This window comes from Brachyhypopomus gauderio, unplaced genomic scaffold, assembly GCF_052324685.1.
Source record: "Brachyhypopomus gauderio isolate BG-103 unplaced genomic scaffold, BGAUD_0.2 sc49, whole genome shotgun sequence".
NCBI lineage: Eukaryota > Metazoa > Chordata > Actinopteri > Gymnotiformes > Hypopomidae > Brachyhypopomus > Brachyhypopomus gauderio.
Window position 1 is genome coordinate 392480 of NW_027506874.1, and position 21947 is coordinate 414426.

Here is a 21947-nt window from a genome sequence, read left to right on the forward strand (position 1 = left end):
TGGTGGGGGTGGGGGGGGGCGCCGATAGTATGTTTGCATACACCTCAGAAAGTATGTAGTTGCAACCCTGAAGTGAGTGACGCACGCTTGCGCAGGTACACGCAGGTACACGCAGGCACACGCGGGCACACGCAGGCACACGCGGGCACACGTGGGGCGAGAGAAAAGCACAGTGCAGGCTCAGCACTCCCAGCACATCATAAGCAGCTTTCACTGCACAATGCAGATGCCTGAAGGGGATAAACACTTGATACTGACACTTAATCATTACTCACAGAAGCAGAGCTCACTGCTGCTATTTTTACACATAAACTACACTACAGTCTCAAGTAACACAGGGGAAACGTCATTCTGAGTCACACAGCCCCGCCACAGTCTTCCAGTGAAGATGCCAATCACATGACTCAAAACTACATGAATTACAAAGTGGCAGCGAGTCTGACCGCGTGTGAGTCCACAGAGAGGCCGGAACCCGTCGGCGATGCGGCACAGGAAGGAGAAGACGGACAGCAGCGCCATGCAGCTCGCGCGGCCCTCGTCGAACACCGCGTTGCACTTTTTATACGGCGTGCCCAGTTTGTCGTTACAGATGTCGCCGATGCTGGCCAGGAAGTGCAGCACGTTTCTCAGAGAGCGAGCTGAAGGCAGAGAGAGAACAGCGTGTTAGTGCCACCACAGTCCCGGTGTGTGTGTCTGTAGGTGCCGTTAACGGACACTCACCTGTGTGGCGCACGGTGTGCGCGAGGGCTTGGATGAAGTTCTGGACCCTGCCGGCCAGTGAGTGCGCGCGCCGGCCCACGTCCTTTATCTTATCCAGCACCGCTACATCACACCACACACACACCACACACACGGTCATTTACGGAGACACGTGGCTGTTACAGTTCAGGTGCACGTAGAAGGCGCGCGCGAGACTGTAGCGCGTGGGGCTGCAGCGCGTGGAACTCACGCAGCAGTGGAGAGGCCGCGCGCTGCAGCAGCTGCTGTGTTTGGTTCCTGGTCAACTCCGCTCCGCACACCACGCTGCCCGCCGCGCGCTCCACGTTGGCCAGCGTGTTGGTGAAGGGGCCCTGGATGAGCAGGGTGAGGGTGAGGAAGAGCACCACCCGTTTACCCTCCCCTACACACGGAGAAACACAACACGGGGTGGGTGGATGTGAGAACACCACCCGTTTACCTTCCCCTACACACGGAGCAACACAACACGGTTGGGGGGCTATGAGTGCATCTGGAAACATGATTTAAATGTTGCACACTGGCCTGCTGGTGAATGTAGAAATGTAAGAACACGCATCAGGACATCTTAGCAGAACATAAGAACCATCTTGTTTTAACTGGTTAAGTTTGATGTGTTTTTAATAAACACCGGAGAAAATCTTACTAGAACAAAACATGGGCAGCGTCAGCATGACGTTGCAGCGCACGCGCGCGGACAGGGCCATCCCGAACGACGTGCACGCGGCGACGGACACGGTGAGCGCGAGACAGTACCACAGGGCCTGGTTCTGGACGTACAGGGCCGTCAGGCCCAGTATGAACGCCAAGAGCAGACCAGCGATAAACCAGCCGAGACTGCGCCTGGCGCGACGCATCGCTGTGACCCACGATGACTGTGTACAAATGGGTTTGAAACGTCTCCTAGGTTTCAGCCTGTACAAGACAAAATATATATATAATTATATGTGTAATATGTGTATATTTAATTATAACGGTAATTACAGTTAAATTAGTGTTGTATGTTCTCCACAGTCATACCTTCTTATGAAAGATCCCAAAGCTCTTGTAGAACACATTGCCCTCAGTCAGTTCACCCAAACGTATAAATGTCTCTGTCTTATTTTAAAAGGCAGCTTTCAGTTTCTGTAGTCCATTTCTAATCTTATTACAGTTTAACAATCTGATTACAGTTTAAACAAGGAACATTATGTCTGGAAACCAGTATTGATTTTTTTTCAAATTAAACCCATGACCTCATAGAACATTCCTGCCAGTAATTACTGCATCATTTAAAACATCTCCAACATGTGCATTTAAATCTCTGTGGAAGACGAGGCACCCGGACATGGAGGATCTCGGTGGGACAAAGCAGAAAAAAACTCCCCATTCAAGTATGTTTTCCTGTGAGATGACACTATTTCTGGCCTTGGTCAACTTTTCTGAAAAGAAAAACAAAACAGAAAAACAAACCTGTGATTTTGTGTTTCACGTGAGCTTTGGGGAAGATCGGTGAACACATACTGCCTGGTGTAGCTCGTCGGTTTCTGTTCCACACGACGGTCCAGTTCCCCGTGGCCAGACTCCTCCTGGGGGCTGCGTTTGGTGCCATCTGTGGGGCGGGTGAGCGTGTACGGTTGTATTTGTCTCAGCGATATCAGCTCAAGCTGAATCGTAGAAAGGGGCTTATGTAGCTACTGTCTTGTGTTCTTACTGTCTTGTGTTCTTACTGTCTTGTGTTCTTACTGTCTTATATTCTCACTGTCTTGTGTTCTTACTGTCTTGTGTTCTTACTGTCTTGTGTTCTCACTGTCTTGTGTTCTTACTGTCTTGTGTTCTCACTGTCTTGTGTTCTCACTGTCTTGTGTTCTCACTGTCTTGTGTTCTTACTGTCTTATGTTCTTACTGTCTTATATTCTCACTTGTCTTTCTTGTAGCTCTGTTCTTTGGACTCATGCAAAATCTTCCCATCACCCCCTTCCACAGAGTTACTGCTGGATACGTGTTTGTAGGTATGGGTCTGCTGTGTTGGTTTCAGTGTGTGTTAGAGTACGGTGTGTTACACATGGCCATATGTGATACATAATATGTTCTTCATGGTGCCTTCACAGCACTGTGTGTCCTGGGCAGCATGTTTTCTTCATACTTTCGCTGCTCAGTCCTCCTGGTGTTTCCCAGCATGCTCGGCTCCCGTGGACGGGCTTACATCATGATCTTTGTCCTGCATTGCCTCTATCAAGGTATACACCAGTAGTGCCACAACTACTGAACTGTCCAAAACCAGTAACACCAGGAGGGAAAGCATTTAATAGAAGACTTAGTCAATTTATTAATCAATTATTTAAATCAACTAACTGATTCTTGATTAATTTTTTCATTTGGCATTCAACAGAATTTAGTGCTTTAGGTTCTAAACCTGTATTTAATGTTCTGGTACATATTTGTGTTGTTTATCAAACCAAGCTCACTACATCACTACATTTAAGCTCACTACATTTAAGCTCACTACATTTAAGTTCAGTGTAATAGTAATGAAACCATCATATTAATGTAGGGATAAGTTAATCAGGAATATATGATCATTCAATACATGCAATTTCTCTTATGATTACTATGATATTGCTTATGATGATAACAAACATGGTGATAATCAAACATCATGGTGGTGATGAGGGTGGGGGCCCTGCTGAAACATGGTGGTGATGAGGGTGGGGGCCCTGCTGAAACATGGTGGTGATGATGGTGGGGGCCCTGCTGAAACATGGTGGTGATGATGGTGGGGGCCCTGCTGAAACATGGTGGTGATGATGGTGGGGGCCCTGCGATCCAGCTTGATTTATAACATCTGTCTGGGGACTATTATACTTTCGAGCAGATACTGGAACAGTAATAGGACTAGGTTCAGTACTTGGACTAGGTTCAGGCCTGTGTTACAAACAAAACAAAGTTCATACCTGCAGTAATGTATTGTCTTAGGTCCAATCTCCAACATCCAGCGTAATGTCCAGGATGTGGCCTTCTCCATGGGCTGCAACATAGACCAGCAGATCGGTCACAGTAAGATCATGTGGAGGGTGGTGACCGAGCCTTTCGTTCAGGTGCTTCAAGAAATAGTGGTGAGTTCAGTAGTGTATTAATGGCACATTCAGGATATACCCCGCCAACATGACTAGTACAAGAACACAAAAAGACTCATTTACTAGCCACTTAAGTTCATAAGGCTCAGATAATTGGCAACAGTTTGTACATATATAAACAAACAGAAGATCATCAAGTTAATAAATTAGATTTTAGTTACAAAGACACTCCGAAATAAATTTGCACAGTGAGCCCCCATCTACATGGAAACACCTGTGGACCCTCAGCACTCTGCTATATGCCAGTGCAGACCACACGCGTCTTCTGTCCTTCAGGAGGACAGCGTGAAGCTCCAGAGGGAGGCACACAATGTGAGCAGGACGTTCCAGAAGATCAGGGAGGAGGTGATGGGCCAGTACGGGTACGACGCTTTGGGCCAGAGCTCTGCAGATCTCGGGAGCAGCACCCAGGAACAGTATGCTGCCAAGACCATGATGCGCTGTGACTGTGAGTAGCACTGCCCTCCTCCAGAATAACTCAAATATCACTATAATCAAATATCACTCACATATCACTCAAATATCACTATAATCAAATATCACTCACATATCACTCAAATATCACTATCATCAAATATCACTCACATATCACTCAAATATCACTATCATCAAATATCACTCAAATATCACTATAATCAAATAACGCTCACATATCACTCAAATATCACTATCATCAAATATCACTCAAATATCACTATAATCAAATAACGCTCACATATCACTCAAATATCACTATCATCAAATATCACTCAAATATCACTATAATCAAATAACACATATCACTCAAATATCACTATAATCAAATATCGCTCACATATCACTCAAATATCACTATCGTCAGATAATGGAGAGTCTAGGCTCATCTCCTCATATTTGTGACGGCAGTAAGTCAGTGTGTTGTTGTGATGAAGTAAGTCACAGTGTGTTGTTGTGATGAAGTAAGTCACGGTGTGTTGTTGTGATGGAGTAAGTCACAGTGTGTTGTTGTGATGAAGTAAGTCACAGTGTGTTGTTGTGATGGAGTAAGTCACAGTGTGTTGTTGTGATGGAGTAAGTCACAGTGTGTTGTTGTGATGAAGTAAGTCACAGTGTGTTGTTGTGATGAAGTAAGTCACAGTGTGTTGTTGTGATGGAGTAAGTCACAGTGTGTTGTTGTGATGGAGTAAGTCAGTGTGTTGTTGTGATGGAGTAAGTCCTGTGTGCAGACATCGTGAACGAGGGTGCCACACGCTGCCAGGACTGGTTTGGTGCTAAGTGGCAAGACTGCATGGACACCATTAAATCACCCGTCATCAGTCACTTCCTCTGTGTGCCTATGAAATTCACATTTCTGTGTAATGTGATGCGAGGTAAGTGTGGGCGGGGCAAGAGTAACACTGCATGTGTGGGCGGGGCAAGAGTAACACTGCATGTGTGGGCGGGGCAAGAGTAACACTGCATGTGTGGGCGGGGCAAGAGTAACACTGCATGTGTGGGCGGGGCAGCTCCCTCGTCATTTTGATTCGATTTAGAAATGTAACCTTTTGTCAAGGCAGAAAAGTTTCCAAAAAACTTTAAACTAATTCCTCGATTTTAAAATGTACTTTCATCATAATTATCATAATTATAAAATTAGTTACGGTAATTCCAGTTTGTGCTGATTCAAGGTTGTGTTGGTCTCAGTAATGATCCCATGGTGTAAGGAGCACATTCCAGTGGAGGGGAACTTTGGACGCACATTTGACAAGCTGGACTCCTCTATCAGTAGTCTGGGAGAACGCTTCACCTCCAGTCTGGTGTTTCAGGTGCAGTGGCCCGGTTTGACCTGCTCTATCTCCCCTACCTGTATCTCCCCTACCTGTCTCTGTGCATCTCTTAAAACACACAATAAATAGGAAAAATTTTCAGGATCTTATCTGTTTGCTAGGATGGGTGAGCTTTAGGGATAATCTGTAATCAATAATCTATAGCCTAATTGATTTAATCAGCACCATATTCTTGGTCAACTAATGTAATATTACGTCCATGCTGAAATCTATAACAAAGCAGGTTTTGTATGTGCTGAATGTGTGTGGCTGGGTGTGCAGAAACTAGAGCAGGATGCCATGATTGGTGTCACGCTTCTACAGGAGGAATTTCGTAAGGAGCTCATGAGGTCGTTTCAGGAGAAGAGAGCCGTTGTTGAGCAGATCGCACATTTTGTGCAGGTTCTTCTCACCTTCACGTTCATCACTTTTTTCACCTCGTAAGTGCACAAACCCTCGTATAGATTTCCACTGTCCACCGTGTGCTCCTTGTGTGACGCACTGGCAGTATTGAATACATACACACTGGATCTTGCACGCTATGCTCTTAGATGTTCTTGTTTTTCATGTTTCTGAAGTGCCGTTGGATACGCACGGCAGTTCACGGGAGACATTCGCTTCGACAACGTCTACATCACAACGTACTTCAGACAGATCGATGAACGGAGACGGAGAGCAGTGAGGATGTTGTCCTTTACCTCTAACATGTCTGCGTCTTGTCGCAAGCTGACTGAAACTACGTGTTTTAGGGCAGGAGATATCTGCTGCCCTTGAAGAAGACAGAGAGGAGTAGTTTCATCAACCCCTGGAGTCTGGTGATCCATCCCAAAGAGCTTCAACTAGTGGTGTGGTCTTCAGAGCTACACTGTTGAATCACTGCTAGCCTCCGCGTACTGTAAGAGGGTCTGAAACGCTGTCCATGTCTCTAGACAGGTGGCTTGGTGCAGGTGTTTTCACTCACACTCTTTGTATGTGCTCTGCTGGCCACGGATGGCATTCTCTACCACATCTTTGACATCATCCATAGGCATACCTTCACCGAGTACTCCCTTACCAGTGAGAACACACACAAATACAAAGAATGTTTCCTCCTTTACTGTAATAAACACCCATTTACTCTGGTAGCAGAAACATTAGCAAAATGTCCTGACCTCTGTGGCCATTTATGTTGTTGTGTTCACAGGTAGTCATGACGTCCATATTGATATTGGAGGAACATCCATGATAGCCAGTCTCCTGCGGAAAACGATCGGTGCCTTCAACACCTCCTCCAGCCTGGACATGCAGTCCAGTAACCAGCGTAGGTGGTGCAAACGCTGACTCATGGTGTTATATGAGGTCCAGAGCATCCATCTTAGAAATGCTACACACCATTCAGTCTCACTGCGTTGTCAAAGACACCACGGCACTGTCAAAATGACCTTCCTCTACTGCTAGACATCATAACCACTCGGTGTTATAATAACAATAATAACCACTCAGTGTTATAATAACAATAATAACCACTCGGTGAGGTCAGTGAAGAGTACGGTGGTCTTGTCTGTACATTTGACAGCAGTGTTTGTTCAGGTGGCTCACAGGTGAAGTATTTTAGATTAGATTAGATTCAACTTAGTCATTTCACATGTCACAAGTACAAAGCAACGAAATGCAGAAATGTGATATAATGCTAGACATCTGTCTAATGTTGAGACGTGTGTGTGTGCGTGTGTGTGTGTGTGTGTGTGTGTGTGTGTGTGTGTGTGTGTCTCCTAGACTGTCTCCCACAGCCCCGTGCTCTAAGCCAGGAGGAGTATCTGTGGAGTGTGCTCCCCCTGCTGGTGATGAGTCTCATGTGCGGTCTGCAGGTCTACACCAACCGTCTGCGCAGGGTCATCGGTGCCTTCTACTTCCCCAAGGTAACACAGCTTCCAGCGTAGCCATGGAGACCAGGGAAGAGGGGCTGCGGTCAAATTATTATGGTCAACATACAGTATTGTGCATATCACATATCAGTATTGTGCATATTGTGCATATCAGCCATAACCCTTTCATGTTGTTATAATAATCACGGAGTAAGAAAATAGATGTGGCTTGAGTGAACAGGTCTAGGGACTGTAGTTGAGTGAACAGGTCTAGGGACTGTAGTTGAGTGAACAGGTCTAGGGGCTGTAGTTGGGTGAGCAGGTCTAGGGGCTGTAGTTGAGTGCGCAGGTCTAGGGGCTGTAGTTGAGTGAACTGGGCTCCCCCCTGAGTCTTGGTTCCTCTCAAGGTTTCTTCCTCATGCAAAAACTAGGGAGTTTTTCCTTGCCACTGTCGCCTTTGGCTTGCTCACTGGGGCCTAGGACTTGGCACTTGTAAAGCTGCTTTGTGACAACAACTGTTGTAAAAAGCGCTATATAAATAAAATTTGATTTGATTTTTGATTTGAACATGTCTAGGGGCTGTAGTTGAGTGAACAGGTCTAGGGGCTGTAGTTGAGTGAACAGGTCTAGGGGCTGTAGTTGAGTAAGCAGGTCTAGGGGCTGTAGTTGAGTGAGCAGGTCTAGGGGCTGTAGTTGAGTGAACAGGTCTAGGGGCTGTAGTTGAGTGAACATGTCTAGGGGCTGTAGTTGAGTGCACAGGTCTAGGGGCTGTAGTTGAGTGAACAGGTCTAGGGGCTGTAGTTGAGTGAGCAGGTCTAGGGGCTGTAGTTGAGTGAACAGGTCTAGGGGCTGTAGTTGAGTGAACAGGTCTAGGGGCTGTAGTTGAGTGAGCAGGTCTAGGGGCTGTAGTTGAGTGAACAGGTCTTGGGGCTGTAGTTGAGTGAGCAGGTCTAGGGGCTGTAGTTGAGTGAACATGTCTAGGGGCTGTAGTTGAGTGCACAGGTCTAGGGGCTGTAGTTGAGTGAACAGGTCTAGGGGCTGTAGTTGAGTGAGCAGGTCTAGGGGCTGTAGTTGAGTGAACAGGTCTAGGGGCTGTAGTTGAGTGAACAGGTCTAGGGGCTGTAGTTGAGTGAACAGGTCTAGCGGCTGTAGTTGAGTGAACAGGTCTAGGGGCTGTAGTTGAGTGAACAGGTCTAGCGGCTGTAGTTGAGTGAACAGGTCTAGGGTCTGTAGTTGAGTGAACAGGTCTAGGGGCTGTAGTTGAGTGAACAGGTCTAGGGGCTGTAGTTGAGTAGGGGCTGTAGTTGAGTAAACAGGTCTAGGGGCTGTAGTTGAGTGAACAGGTCTAGGGGCTGTAGTTGAGTAAACAGGTCTAGGGGCTGTAGTTGAGTGAACAGGTCTAGGGGCTGTAGTTGAGTAAACAGGTCTAGCGGCTGTAGTTGAGTGAGCAGGTCTAGGGGCTGTAGTTGAGTAAACAGGTCTAGCGGCTGTAGTTGAGTGAGCAGGTCTAGGGGCTGTAGTTGAGTGAACAGGTCTAGGGGCTGTAGTTGAGTGAACAGGTCTAGGGACTGTAGTTGAGTAGGGGCTGTAGTTGAGTAAACAGGTCTAGGGGCTGTAGTTGAGTAAACAGGTCTAGGGGCTGTAGTTGAGTGAACAGGTCTAGGGGCTGTAGTTGATTTGAACATGTCTAGGGGCTGTAGTTGAGTGAACAGGTCTAGGGGCTGTAGTTGAGTGAACAGGTCTAGGGGCTGTAGTTGAGTAAGCAGGTCTAGGGGCTGTAGTTGAGTGAGCAGGTCTAGGGGCTGTAGTTGAGTGAACAGGTCTAGGGGCTGTAGTTGAGTGAACATGTCTAGGGGCTGTAGTTGAGTGCACAGGTCTAGGGGCTGTAGTTGAGTGAACAGGTCTAGGGGCTGTAGTTGAGTGAGCAGGTCTAGGGGCTGTAGTTGAGTGAACAGGTCTAGGGGCTGTAGTTGAGTGAACAGGTCTAGGGGCTGTAGTTGAGTGAACAGGTCTAGCGGCTGTAGTTGAGTGAACAGGTCTAGGGGCTGTAGTTGAGTGAACAGGTCTAGCGGCTGTAGTTGAGTGAACAGGTCTAGGGTCTGTAGTTGAGTGAACAGGTCTAGGGGCTGTAGTTGAGTGAACAGGTCTAGGGGCTGTAGTTGAGTAGGGGCTGTAGTTGAGTAAACAGGTCTAGGGGCTGTAGTTGAGTGAACAGGTCTAGGGGCTGTAGTTGAGTAAACAGGTCTAGGGGCTGTAGTTGAGTGAACAGGTCTAGGGGCTGTAGTTGAGTAAACAGGTCTAGCGGCTGTAGTTGAGTGAGCAGGTCTAGGGGCTGTAGTTGAGTAAACAGGTCTAGCGGCTGTAGTTGAGTGAGCAGGTCTAGGGGCTGTAGTTGAGTGAACAGGTCTAGGGGCTGTAGTTGAGTGAACAGGTCTAGGGACTGTAGTTGAGTAGGGGCTGTAGTTGAGTAAACAGGTCTAGGGGCTGTAGTTGAGTAAACAGGTCTAGGGGCTGTAGTTGAGTGAACAGGTCTAGGGGCTGTAGTTGATTTGAACATGTCTAGGGGCTGTAGTTGAGTGAACAGGTCTAGGGGCTGTAGTTGAGTGAACAGGTCTAGGGGCTGTAGTTGAGTAAGCAGGTCTAGGGGCTGTAGTTGAGTGAGCAGGTCTAGGGGCTGTAGTTGAGTGAACAGGTCTAGGGGCTGTAGTTGAGTGAACATGTCTAGGGGCTGTAGTTGAGTGCACAGGTCTAGGGGCTGTAGTTGAGTGAACAGGTCTAGGGGCTGTAGTTGAGTGAGCAGGTCTAGGGGCTGTAGTTGAGTGAACAGGTCTAGGGGCTGTAGTTGAGTGAACAGGTCTAGGGGCTGTAGTTGAGTGAGCAGGTCTAGGGGCTGTAGTTGAGTGAACAGGTCTTGGGGCTGTAGTTGAGTGAGCAGGTCTAGGGGCTGTAGTTGAGTGAACATGTCTAGGGGCTGTAGTTGAGTGCACAGGTCTAGGGGCTGTAGTTGAGTGAACAGGTCTAGGGGCTGTAGTTGAGTGAGCAGGTCTAGGGGCTGTAGTTGAGTGAACAGGTCTAGGGGCTGTAGTTGAGTGAACAGGTCTAGGGGCTGTAGTTGAGTGAACAGGTCTAGCGGCTGTAGTTGAGTGAACAGGTCTAGGGGCTGTAGTTGAGTGAACAGGTCTAGCGGCTGTAGTTGAGTGAACAGGTCTAGGGTCTGTAGTTGAGTGAACAGGTCTAGGGGCTGTAGTTGAGTGAACAGGTCTAGGGGCTGTAGTTGAGTAGGGGCTGTAGTTGAGTAAACAGGTCTAGGGGCTGTAGTTGAGTGAACAGGTCTAGGGGCTGTAGTTGAGTGAACAGGTCTAGGGGCTGTAGTTGAGTAAACAGGTCTAGGGGCTGTAGTTGAGTGAACAGGTCTAGGGGCTGTAGTTGAGTAAACAGGTCTAGGGGCTGTAGTTGAGTGAACAGGTCTAGGGGCTGTAGTTGAGTGAACAGGTCTAGGGGCTGTAGTTGAGTGAACATGTCTAGGGGCTGTAGTTGAGTGCACAGGTCTAGGGGCTGTAGTTGAGTGAACAGGTCTAGGGGCTGTAGTTGAGTGAGCAGGTCTAGGGGCTGTAGTTGAGTGAACAGGTCTAGGGGCTGTAGTTGAGTGAACAGGTCTAGGGGCTGTAGTTGAGTGAGCAGGTCTAGGGGCTGTAGTTGAGTGAACAGGTCTTGGGGCTGTAGTTGAGTGAGCAGGTCTAGGGGCTGTAGTTGAGTGAACATGTCTAGGGGCTGTAGTTGAGTGCACAGGTCTAGGGGCTGTAGTTGAGTGAACAGGTCTAGGGGCTGTAGTTGAGTGAGCAGGTCTAGGGGCTGTAGTTGAGTGAACAGGTCTAGGGGCTGTAGTTGAGTGAACAGGTCTAGGGGCTGTAGTTGAGTGAACAGGTCTAGCGGCTGTAGTTGAGTGAACAGGTCTAGGGGCTGTAGTTGAGTGAACAGGTCTAGCGGCTGTAGTTGAGTGAACAGGTCTAGGGTCTGTAGTTGAGTGAACAGGTCTAGGGGCTGTAGTTGAGTGAACAGGTCTAGGGGCTGTAGTTGAGTAGGGGCTGTAGTTGAGTAAACAGGTCTAGGGGCTGTAGTTGAGTGAACAGGTCTAGGGGCTGTAGTTGAGTGAACAGGTCTAGGGGCTGTAGTTGAGTAAACAGGTCTAGGGGCTGTAGTTGAGTGAACAGGTCTAGGGGCTGTAGTTGAGTAAACAGGTCTAGGGGCTGTAGTTGAGTGAACAGGTCTAGGGGCTGTAGTTGAGTAAACAGGTCTAGGGGCTGTAGTTGAGTGAACAGGTCTAGGGGCTGTAGTTGAGTAAACAGGTCTAGCGGCTGTAGTTGAGTGAGCAGGTCTAGGGGCTGTAGTTGAGTAAACAGGTCTAGCGGCTGTAGTTGAGTGAGCAGGTCTAGGGGCTGTAGTTGAGTGAACAGGTCTAGGGGCTGTAGTTGAGTGAACAGGTCTAGGGACTGTAGTTGAGTAGGGGCTGTAGTTGAGTAAACAGGTCTAGGGGCTGTAGTTGAGTAAACAGGTCTAGGGGCTGTAGTTGAGTGAACAGGTCTAGGGGCTGTAGTTGAGTGAACAGGTCTAGGGGCTGTTGTTGAGTAAACAGGTCTAGGGGCTGTAGTTGAGTAAACAGGTCTAGGGGCTGTAGTTGAGTGAACAGGTCTAGGGGCTGTAGTTGAGTAAACAGGTCTAGGGGCTGTAGTTGAGTGAACAGGTCTAGGGGCTGTAGTTGAGTAAACAGGTCTAGGGGCTGTAGTTGAGTGAACAGGTCTAGGGGCTGTAGTTGAGTAAACAGGTCTAGCGGCTGTAGTTGAGTGAGCAGGTCTAGGGGCTGTAGTTGAGTAAACAGGTCTAGGGGCTGTAGTTGATTAAACAGGTCTAGGGGCTGTAGTTGAGTGAACAGGTCTAGGGGCTGTAGTTGAGTGAACAGGTCTAGCGGCTGTAGTTGAGTGAACAGGTCTAGGGGCTGTAGTTGAGTGAACAGGTCTAGCGGCTGTAGTTGAGTGAACAGGTCTAGCGGCTGTAGTTGAGTGAACAGGTCTAGGGGCTGTAGTTGAGTGAACAGGTCTAGGGGCTGTTGTTGAGTAAACAGGTCTAGGGGCTGTTGTTGAGTAAACAGGTCTAGGGGCTGTAGTTGCTACTATCCACTTTGTACTGGGAACACCCTACAAACTGGTGTTCAGACCAGTCACTAGCCATCACAATTTGGTCCTTGTTGAGGTCTGTCAGAACCATGAACTCTTTCTCACGCTTCCAACCATGAACACCCAGACGTGTGTGTTCACGTAGTGCCCAGGGCGGCCCAGCCCTCCACAGCTGGAACAAAATCAGTGTTGTTCACTTTATCAGGTTTTACTGTGTGTGTGTATACAATAATATCAAAGACTCATTGTTCCTACAACTGCTCAAAGGCTGTTGAATCACAATATTCCAGTGAAGTAGTGGTGCAGTGTGGGTAATGTAGTTATAGAGATGTTTTGATAAGTGCACAGTAGGCTGATGTAGCCAACAGATCTGGGGCTTTAATGGATCCATGTGTTGGTCAGTGTGCTTGTTTACTAGCTTATATCACAATAGGCCAACTGTGCATCTTTAACAAACGTGGGCTTTTTAAGCAATAAGAACATTTCACATTACATGAGATCAAATAGTTGTAATTTTGAGTCATTACATTGTCTATGTACCTAAACCCTGCAGAGACATTTTGGCAAGCACACAATGTTGCATTTTTTAAGTGTTTGTTTGCTTGTTGCATTTTTGTCTCATGAGGAGTTTCACGGTGGGAAACATCTGACTATGATAAAAATGAACGCCACATCCGTCCTTATTTACTGCTGTAGTCCCCACACAGGACATGTGTTTGTGTTCAGCACCTACGAGGTGGAGAAGGAAGTTGGTGTGAGCACTACTGTTGTGAGCAGAGATCTGTTAACGTAACTGTGTCCTTCAGAAATGTGAATCAGGGCTGTAGTGAGCAGCTGGCAGGTCTTTTCTACAGAAAGGAGAGCGTGATAGTGTGTGTACAGCTGCTCTGGTGCACAGGGACACTTCAGCGAGCTGCAGTGATCTCACACGCTCAGCCCTCTGACGCTCAGCGTGCAGGAATCAGGACATCCACTGGGAGAATTTAGTTATCATGTGAAGAATCTAATTATTGTGTGGTCTGTTGTTTTGTACCCTTGGCACAGGAAGGTTTGCACAGTTGCTATTGGGTCCCTTAAATTCAACAAAATGAAAACAAACAGCATATAGTATTGCACAATGATTCTATCCCTTGCACTGTTATTATTTATTGCTCTTTGCAAAATAGCAAACAAAGTCTAAGGTTCCATTTATTTATCACTAAATGGATTGTTTTCTGTGATAAACACAATTTGAACCTATACAAATTGAACAGAAGCTCTCTAGTGTTTATTTAAGTGTTTATATTTACAGACAGGAGATAGTTAGAAAGCTCAACTAAACACTTTTTTGAGCTGTAGAATTTTTAGACTGCTGCAGAATTGTGAGTGATAACAGTGCTGTGTTTGTAGCCACGCACAGTTTTGACCTACTGCCCTGATTTGACATCCTACTCTACTGTCCCCTGTTCCCTCCGTCTGACGGGGACCTGCATGGGCTCCTGGTCCCCGCCAGAGAGAGAAGAGGCGGATTCTCTTCCTCTACAACCTGCAGATCCAAAGACGTGTTTCCTACGTCAGCAGGCAGTGCAGACGTCTGAGGAGTCGGCGAACACCACCCAGACCGGTGTGTAGGTTACACTACCACACCCAGACTGGTGTGTGGGTTACACTACCAAACCCAGACCGGTGTGTAGGTTACACTACCAAACCCAGACTGGTGTGTGGCTTACACTACCAAACCCAGACCGGTGTGTAGGTTACACTACCAAACCCAGACCGGTGTGTGGGTTACACTACCAAACCCAGACCGGTGTGCAGGTTACACTACCAAACCCAGACCGGTGTGTGGGTTACACTACCAAACCCAGACCGGTGTGTAGGTTACACTACCAAACCCAGACCGGTGTGTGGGTTACACTACCAAACCCAGACCGGTGTGTGGGTTACACTACCAAACCCAGACCGGTGTGTAGGTCACACTAACAAACCCAGACCGGTGTGTAGGTTACACTACCACACCCAGACTGGTGTGTGGGTTACACTACCACACCCAGACCGGTGTGTAGGTTACACTACCACACCCAGACTGGTGTGTGGGTTACACTACCAAACCCAGACCGGTGTGTAGGTTACACTACCAAACCCAGACCGGTGTGTGGGTTACACTACCAAACCCAGACCGGTGTGTGGGTTACACTACCAAACCCAGACCGGTGTGTAGGTCACACTAACAAACCCAGACCGGTGTGTAGGTTACACTACCACACCCAGACTGGTGTGTGGCTTACACTACCAAACCCAGACTGGTGTGTAGGTTACACTACCAAACCCAGACCGGTGTGTAGGTTACACTACCACACCCAGACCGGTGTGTAGGTTACACTACCACACCCAGACTGGTGTGTAGGTTACACTACCAAACCCAGACCGGTGTGTAGGTTACACTACCACACACAGACCGGTGTGTAGGTTACACTACCAAACCCAGACCGGTGTGTAGGTTACACTACCACACCCAGACTGGTGTGTGGCTTACACTACCAAACCCAGACCGGTGTGTAGGTTACACTACCACACCCAGACCGGTGTGTAGGTTACACTACCACACCCAGACCGGTGTGTAGGTCACACTACCACACCCAGACTGGTGTGTGGCTTACACTACCAAACCCAGACCGGTGTGTAGGTTACACTACCACACCCAGACCGGTGTGTAGGTTACACTACCACACCCAGACTGGTGTGTGGGTTACACTACCAAACCCAGACCGGTGTGTGGGTTACACTACCAAACCCAGACCGGTGTGTAGGTTACACTACCAAACCCAGACCGGTGTGTGGGTTACACTACCAAACCCAGACCGGTGTGTGGCTTAAACTACCAAACCCAGACCGGTGTGTAGGTCACACTACCAAACCCAGACCAGTGTGTAGGTCACACTGCCAAACCCAGACTGTTCACATTATGACCAAAAATCTCTGTTACTGAAAACGTTGTCATTAGCAGTACACGCTGTATCGTTATACATCATCATGAATTCTAGAGGGAACATCTCAACATGGAAGGATATCAAGATTATAATGATGAGAGCTGTTATAATAGTAATAGTGTGTGGGTGTAAGTCCTCCATAACGCAGGACTACCATCATGTTGCTACAGCAAACAAAGAGAAACAAGCATACTAAAATCCTTCTGAAAAATCTTTTTCTTTCTCTCTTCTCCTGACTCTGTCTCTCCCTCTCTCTCTCCACCCCTCTCTCTCCTTCTCTCTCTCCACCCCTCCCTCTTTCCATCTCTCTCTATCCCCCCACACATCCCTCTCTCTTTCTCTCTCCCCACACCTCTCTCTTTCTCTCTCTCTCCCTCTCTCTCTCTCTCTCTCTCCCTCTCTCTCCCTCTCTCTCAGGTGTTGGGAGTGTTGCTGGCCCCTCTGGAGTGTTTGGGCTGTAGACTCTGCTGGTGCTGGGTGTGTGAGGAGCGTGTGGGGCAGAACCAGGTTGTGTGGTGTTCTACCCCAGCCTGTCCAGCTCTCTACTGCCCCCAGTGCTGGAGGGACCTGGGCGGGTGTTGTGTCTGCTCCACACACAAGCAGAGTCAGGCTGAGGACAGTTCCTCAGACACACACCTTTACTATGTCAGCTGACCGCTGACATTTACACTATGAACGCAACAAGCTGTATCCAACCTTTACTGTAATAAAGGAATGATATGAACGCCAGTCATGTATTCAAAAAACATCTCCATAAACAGACAAGCATGTATTTATCATGTTAGCCAAACTTTTATTTACACATTTTGTACACATGGTTTCTGAAGTAGCCTACATACTGTTATATATATTTGTATGTCCTCGTTTAAAAAAATATTTGTTTGTGTGTGTGTGTGTGTGTGTGTGTGAGATAATGTTTCTTATTCTGAACACAGCCATTTTCCCATTTGATTCCGTCTAAACCCAAACATAATGTTTCTGACGCAGTTGTACTATCCGGGCAGTAAGGAGTTAAGGTTCAGATCCCGCCCACCGGCTCCCCAACACGGAGACGTAAACACTCGGTTCGGCCCGGGCGGCTCACTCCTGGGGTGGTGGGAAGGTGTCGGGCACCTTTAGTGGTTCGGAGCTGAGAAATAAGAGAAGTTCGCGTGATTTTCTCATTAACGACACCGGCGGTATGGGAGGTTTTTGAGACAGAGATGAGGACTCGGTCAGGGAGCCGCCCGTGTGTGTGTGTGTATGTGTGTGTGTCCGAGCCGTGGGCCGAGACACGGCGTCCAGGTCCAACCGGAGACTTCACGCGTAAAAGGGGGCAGGTGGGCAGTTGTGGACCTGTGTGAGCTGCACGGTCAGTGATGGACAGATTCACACAGCCCAGTTACAGCGGCTCTGACCGGTTCACTGAGACTACGTACTGACGAATGCATCTGAATTTTCGGGAACTACTGCTGTAGTTTTTCATGTGAGGTCCAACGAAAGTGGCTCTCAGTCTTCTCGGTTCCTCTTCTGTGGACAGAACTGTATACAATGGGCCAGGTTGTGCACGTTCATGCGTTTTTCTTCGGAAGCTTCTTCACTGTTCTGCTGTTTGAGAGGGGAACCCTCACAGTAGACCAGTCCGTGTCTCCTGGACCTGTGGACCTGATCAATAGTGCCATCAGAACCAACGAGTCTCACCTGCTGGGTTCACTCCACATGACTCCAGGAATAACTCACTCTTCTCACTCAGGTATGATCGATTCAGTCATCGACAATTTATTCTGCCTTAGTCCAAAACACTATAACAAAGTTAGGAGATCCCACATTTATATTTTACTTTCATGCTGCACCTATAAAGATAGTTCAGAATTAAATCAATCAATCAATCAATCAAAGTTTATTTGTATAGCGCTTTTCACAACACATGTTGTCACAAAGCGCCTTACAGGATTTAAAAGGTTAACAATACTACGGGTCCAGAACCCTAATGAGCAAGCCAAGGGCGACAGTGGCGAGGAAAAACTCCCTAAGATAGTGGGGAATAGGAAGAAACCTCGGGAGAACCAAGACTCAAAAGGGAACCCATCCTCCATTGGGCGGCCCGTTAACACACAGATTACACAAAATACAGACAAATACACAAGTCACACACAAATCACACAATCAGACTAAGTAAAGGTAAAAATGAAAGTTCTGGGTTATGATATTGTCACTGTAAATGTCTGTTGATGAACGCCAGGCTTTCATTCCGTGTCGGAGCAGCGATGCTGGTATTGTAGGCTCCGACTGCAATGTTACTCTCCAGGTGAACCTCGGAGAAAAGATACGAGATGTAGTAAATATGTAACAGATTAATCAAAGGCCAAACTAAACAGATGAGTCTTTAATCGAGTTTTAAACATTGAGACGCTAAATAAGCGTTAATATAGTATATACCTAAAAACTCAAATGGTAACATGCATAATTACCTGAGAGGAAACCATTGCAGACTGGGGAGATTATCTGATGTATGAAGTACTAAACTATAAGTCAATATAATATATGGTGTGTGTGTGTATATAGATATAGAGGCAGGAAATCTCATGAGAGCCCTTTGTACATGTGACTTCCTATGAGAGCCTCTTATCCACGTCCACTGCTGGACAGTGTAGTCATTAGTCCGTCTGTAATGTCTCTGAAGTCTGGGCGGTGTGTGTAGAACAAACTGGGCTCTTCGCCCACATTCGGGAATCACAAAAGATGTCTTTAAATCTGGCAGGTTCTGAGCAATTGTGGTTCTCATTCAGCACACATCAGTGTGATGTGAGGCATGTGAAAAGATTAGATCTCAGAAGCCTACATAATTAAGCACATTTGATTTTAATATAGCATGCAATTTTCAGCAAACGAGAGAGTATTGTGTCAGTTATGGGCATGTTTTCAATACTGTAAATGTCACTAATTATTACATTTTCATACACATAATATATAGATAATATATACTGGCAAATAAAGTCACCACCTGGATTTAAATAAGTAAATATTAACAGCCTCCCATTGGTTAATCACTGCATGGGTGATTATGTTTCAGCTGGCAACCCTAACTGATGCACCGAATAGGCTAGCTTCCTATTTCTTATACAGCCATGTGGAAAGATAAGTGGTATGGTTGTGGAAGAGATGTTGGTCTGTTTCAGAAGGGACACATTGGTATGCATCAAGCAGAGAAAATATCTGAGGAGATTGCTGAAACTGATCAAATCGGGTAAATATCTGTCCAGCGCGTTATTGGAAGAAGAGTGGGGAATCACCTAGCAGGAAATAATGTAGTCAGAAAAAATCAGGAATGATTGTAACTGGTGATCAATTAAACATTTGGTGAAATCAAATAGTAAAGAAGCAACAGTAGAACTTGGGGCTGTTTAACAGTGTAAGTAAGAGCACCGCCACACACCCAATGTTAAGGGAACATGTAGTTGGTCTGGTTCAGCAACAGTATGTGCTCAAAGGTAGAGGTCAGCTGACCACCTGAATATACTGCATGACTTATTGCATCAGTGGGTGTTTTCCCCCCACTGAGAACACGGGCATATTCCAAGATGACAATGCCAGGATTCATCGAGCTCAAATAGTGAAGCAGGTTCAGGGAGCAGGAGACACTTTCACACACGGATCGGCCCCCACAGAGTCCAGACATGAATGAATGAATCTTCAACATGAACCCCATTGACAATATTTGTCGTGTTTGAAAAGACTGCACAGTGCTCTAAAGGTATAAATGCTCATGTCTACAATCAGGTGAAAACTCAGTAGAGTTGCTAGAAGGAAGCTTCAGCTCTCAAGAAAGATCAAAGTTCCCAATTTAAACTTTTCCAGAGACCACTTTGACAAACCAGAGACTTTCTGGAAGTCCATTCTCTGGACAGATCCAAAATTCAATTATTTGGCCATGTTTGGAGAAAAGTCAACAGTGTATTTAAAGAGGAGAACCTCCTCCCAACAGAGAAGCATGGTGGTGGAGATGTGAAGGTCTGGTTCTGCTTTTCTGACTCTGGACCTGGACGATTCCTTATTATCCAGAACACCATTAATTCACAGACCTATGAACCAACTCTTGACCAGAGTCTCCTGTCATCAGTCAGGGAGTTGAAGCTGGGACAGAAATAGATGCAACAAGGCAACGACCCAAAGCATTCCAGCACAACTACCAAGGAATGACTTAAGAGAGAGAAGATTTGCACTCTGGACTGGCCCAGTCAAAGTCCAGACCTCAGTAGAAATGCTGTGGCAAGATCTGAAGTGGGCGGTACATGCCAGACGTTCCTCAAACATCTCTCATCTGGTGGAGTTCTGCAAGGAGGCGAATCCCAAAAAGCAGATGTGAGACACTCTTTTGTGGCTTCAGAAGATGTTTGGTTGAAGTAATGGCTGCAAAAGGAGGTGCTACGAGCTACTAACTGAACTCACATACTTTTGCACATGTGTGTCCCTAATTTGGAAGGTTGAAAACAATGACCATGTTTTTAGTGGTTAACACGTTTCTAATGTAGTACGTGTTTTGTCTGTCACTGTACACTGGAATCATGGGAGTGTGTGAGTACCTCAGTACGTCTCACCCCATCACGGCTCCCACGGGGAACTCCTCCCACACAGGGAACTCCTCCCACACGGGGAAGTCCTCCCACACGTCTCCCTGTGGCCTTCACTGCGTGAATGATAATGACAGAGCTCAACTGAATCCTGGTAACGTGTAACTGGTCAGATTAATGTTGGGGGTCTGTGGTAATGAATATTCTGTTCTGTATCATTGGGTTGTCAGGCAGTGAACACATGAACAGATTGTCTCTCCATTTCTCTCTCCCTCACTCACTCACCATTTTGCTCTCCACCTCACTAATGCTTTGTCACTCTTTCTCCTTCACTCTCTTGTTCTCTCTCTCTTCACCTCCCTCCCCCTGCATTGCCAGTCCGGAGCAGAGGATTGAAGCCCTTGGAGAGGACACGGCCTTTTGCCATCGTGGATGGACACAGGGTGAGCTTGAAGAAAGTGTCCCAGGTGAGCAGAGTAGCACAACACTTACATCTACAGTCCAGAGTCCCACCGTCATCTGAAACGTGACAGAATCACCCTCAGCACACAGATTACTCACTATATCTGCTTCCTTTGTACTGTAAAACCAGAGAGGGTGTTTTGCCTCTTGCCACATGGTTATTATTGTACTGTGTTCTATACTGTGTGAGATTCACAGTCTGACTTTGACAGTCTGACTCGTTATGAAAGGCTGTACCACTAACCACACACTGGCTCTGCTCTGAAGTACACGTACACGTAAAGATGTGTAGCTGCTTCTTTCCTGAGTTGCTGTAATAACTCTGTTCTTCCTAAAGGGATTAGAGTATTTCTAGAATACAGAGTGAGGTTTGCTGGGCTTGGATCCACACTGGGCTGCTCTGGGATGGCAGAGTCCTGTACACCATCAGACTGGATCAGACCAGGACTGTTCAGAGTCCTGTACACCATCAGACTGGATCAGACCAGGACTGTTCAGAGTCCTGTACACCATCATACTGAATCAGACCAGGACTGTTCAGAGTCCTGTACACCATCTTTCTGGATCAGACCAGGACTGTTCAGAGTCCTGTACACCAACAGACTGGATCAGACCAGGACTGTTCAGAGTCCTGTACACCATCAGACTGGATCAGACCAGGACTGTTCAGAGTCCTGTACACCAACAGACTGGATCAGACCAGGAGTGTTCAGAGTCCTGTACACCATCAGACTGAATCAGACCAGGACTGTTCAGAGTCCTGTACACCATCAGACTGAATCCGCCCAGGACTGTTCGGTGTCTTGTCCTATTGTACTGAACGGTCCTGTATTGTGATCCATCAGGACCTGAGATGGGTTCCTGTAGGACATTTGACATTTAAGAAGTTACATGAAATGTCAGACTCAAAGGTTCAGTTTACTGTTTGCAGTTAGCTCCCTCTCTCTCTCTCTCTCTCTCCCCTCTCTCTCTCTCCCTCTCTCTCTCTCTCTCCCTCTCTCCCTTGCCCTCCCACGCTCCCTCCCTCCCTGCCTTTGTGTGTGTGTGTGTGTGAGTGTGTGTGTGAGTGTGTGTGTGTGTTTGTGTGTGTGTTTGTGTGTGTGTCCGCGCGCGCCAAGTTATAAGGGGAAATTTGGCAGGATATGATGTCAGACGTCCTCTCAGCTGCACAGGAAGTGGCCATCCCATTAATGTTGCCTCCTTTTCCTCTCCCCTCAAATGTGACTTATTTCAGGAAGGCTCCGGTAAAATCTGCCCGAGCTCCTGCCTTCCTTCCCGACCACATGAGGGTTGAAAGGAGGAGAGCAGGCAACACA

General features: G+C 47.2%; 2 protein-coding genes across 4 annotated transcripts in view; both read left to right on the forward strand.

Annotated features, from left to right (window-relative positions):
• Positions 1-1377: 1377 nt before the first annotated feature.
• Positions 1378-16348, forward strand: dcst1 (DC-STAMP domain containing 1). Of its 3 annotated transcripts, none has more exons than XM_076986775.1 (17): positions 1378-1614; positions 2048-2108; positions 2212-2337; positions 2652-2726; positions 2826-2954; positions 3691-3830; positions 4128-4299; positions 5057-5200; positions 5514-5635; positions 5918-6075; positions 6214-6313; positions 6385-6480; positions 6565-6691; positions 6819-6935; positions 7391-7533; positions 14143-14253; positions 16037-16348. In XM_076986775.1, the coding sequence occupies exons 1-17, from the start codon at positions 1393-1395 to the stop codon at positions 16271-16273; spliced, it is 2280 nt and encodes a 759-aa protein (XP_076842890.1). In that variant the 5' UTR covers positions 1378-1392; the 3' UTR covers positions 16274-16348. The 3 variants fall into 3 exon arrangements, with proteins under 3 accessions (XP_076842890.1, XP_076842891.1, XP_076842892.1); XM_076986776.1 differs by having other exon boundaries at positions 5960-6075; XM_076986777.1 differs by having other exon boundaries at positions 1378-1473.
• Positions 16349-16642: 294 nt separating this feature from the next.
• Positions 16643-21947, forward strand: part of LOC143487653 (disintegrin and metalloproteinase domain-containing protein 12-like) — a 21337-nt gene continuing 16032 nt past the window's right edge. Inside the window, exons 1-2 of the mRNA XM_076986706.1 lie at positions 16643-17351; positions 20548-20636. Coding sequence (XP_076842821.1) covers positions 17150-17351; positions 20548-20636 — 291 coding nt within the window. The 5' untranslated portion in view covers positions 16643-17149. The remainder of the gene's footprint in view (positions 17352-20547; positions 20637-21947) is intronic.

Bases quoted from the DNA above. Each gene is read 5' to 3' on its own strand.
- dcst1 (XM_076986775.1), top strand. From the start codon at position 1,393: ATGGGCAGCGTCAGCATGACGTTGCAGCGCACGCGCGCGGACAGGGCC. The intron at 1,615-2,047 runs GTACAAATGGGT...TCTCTGTGGAAG, and splicing joins CTGTGACCCACGATGACTGT to ACGAGGCACCCGGACATGGA. The intron at 5,201-5,513 runs GTAAGTGTGGGC...TGTTGGTCTCAG, and splicing joins TCTGTGTAATGTGATGCGAG to TAATGATCCCATGGTGTAAG.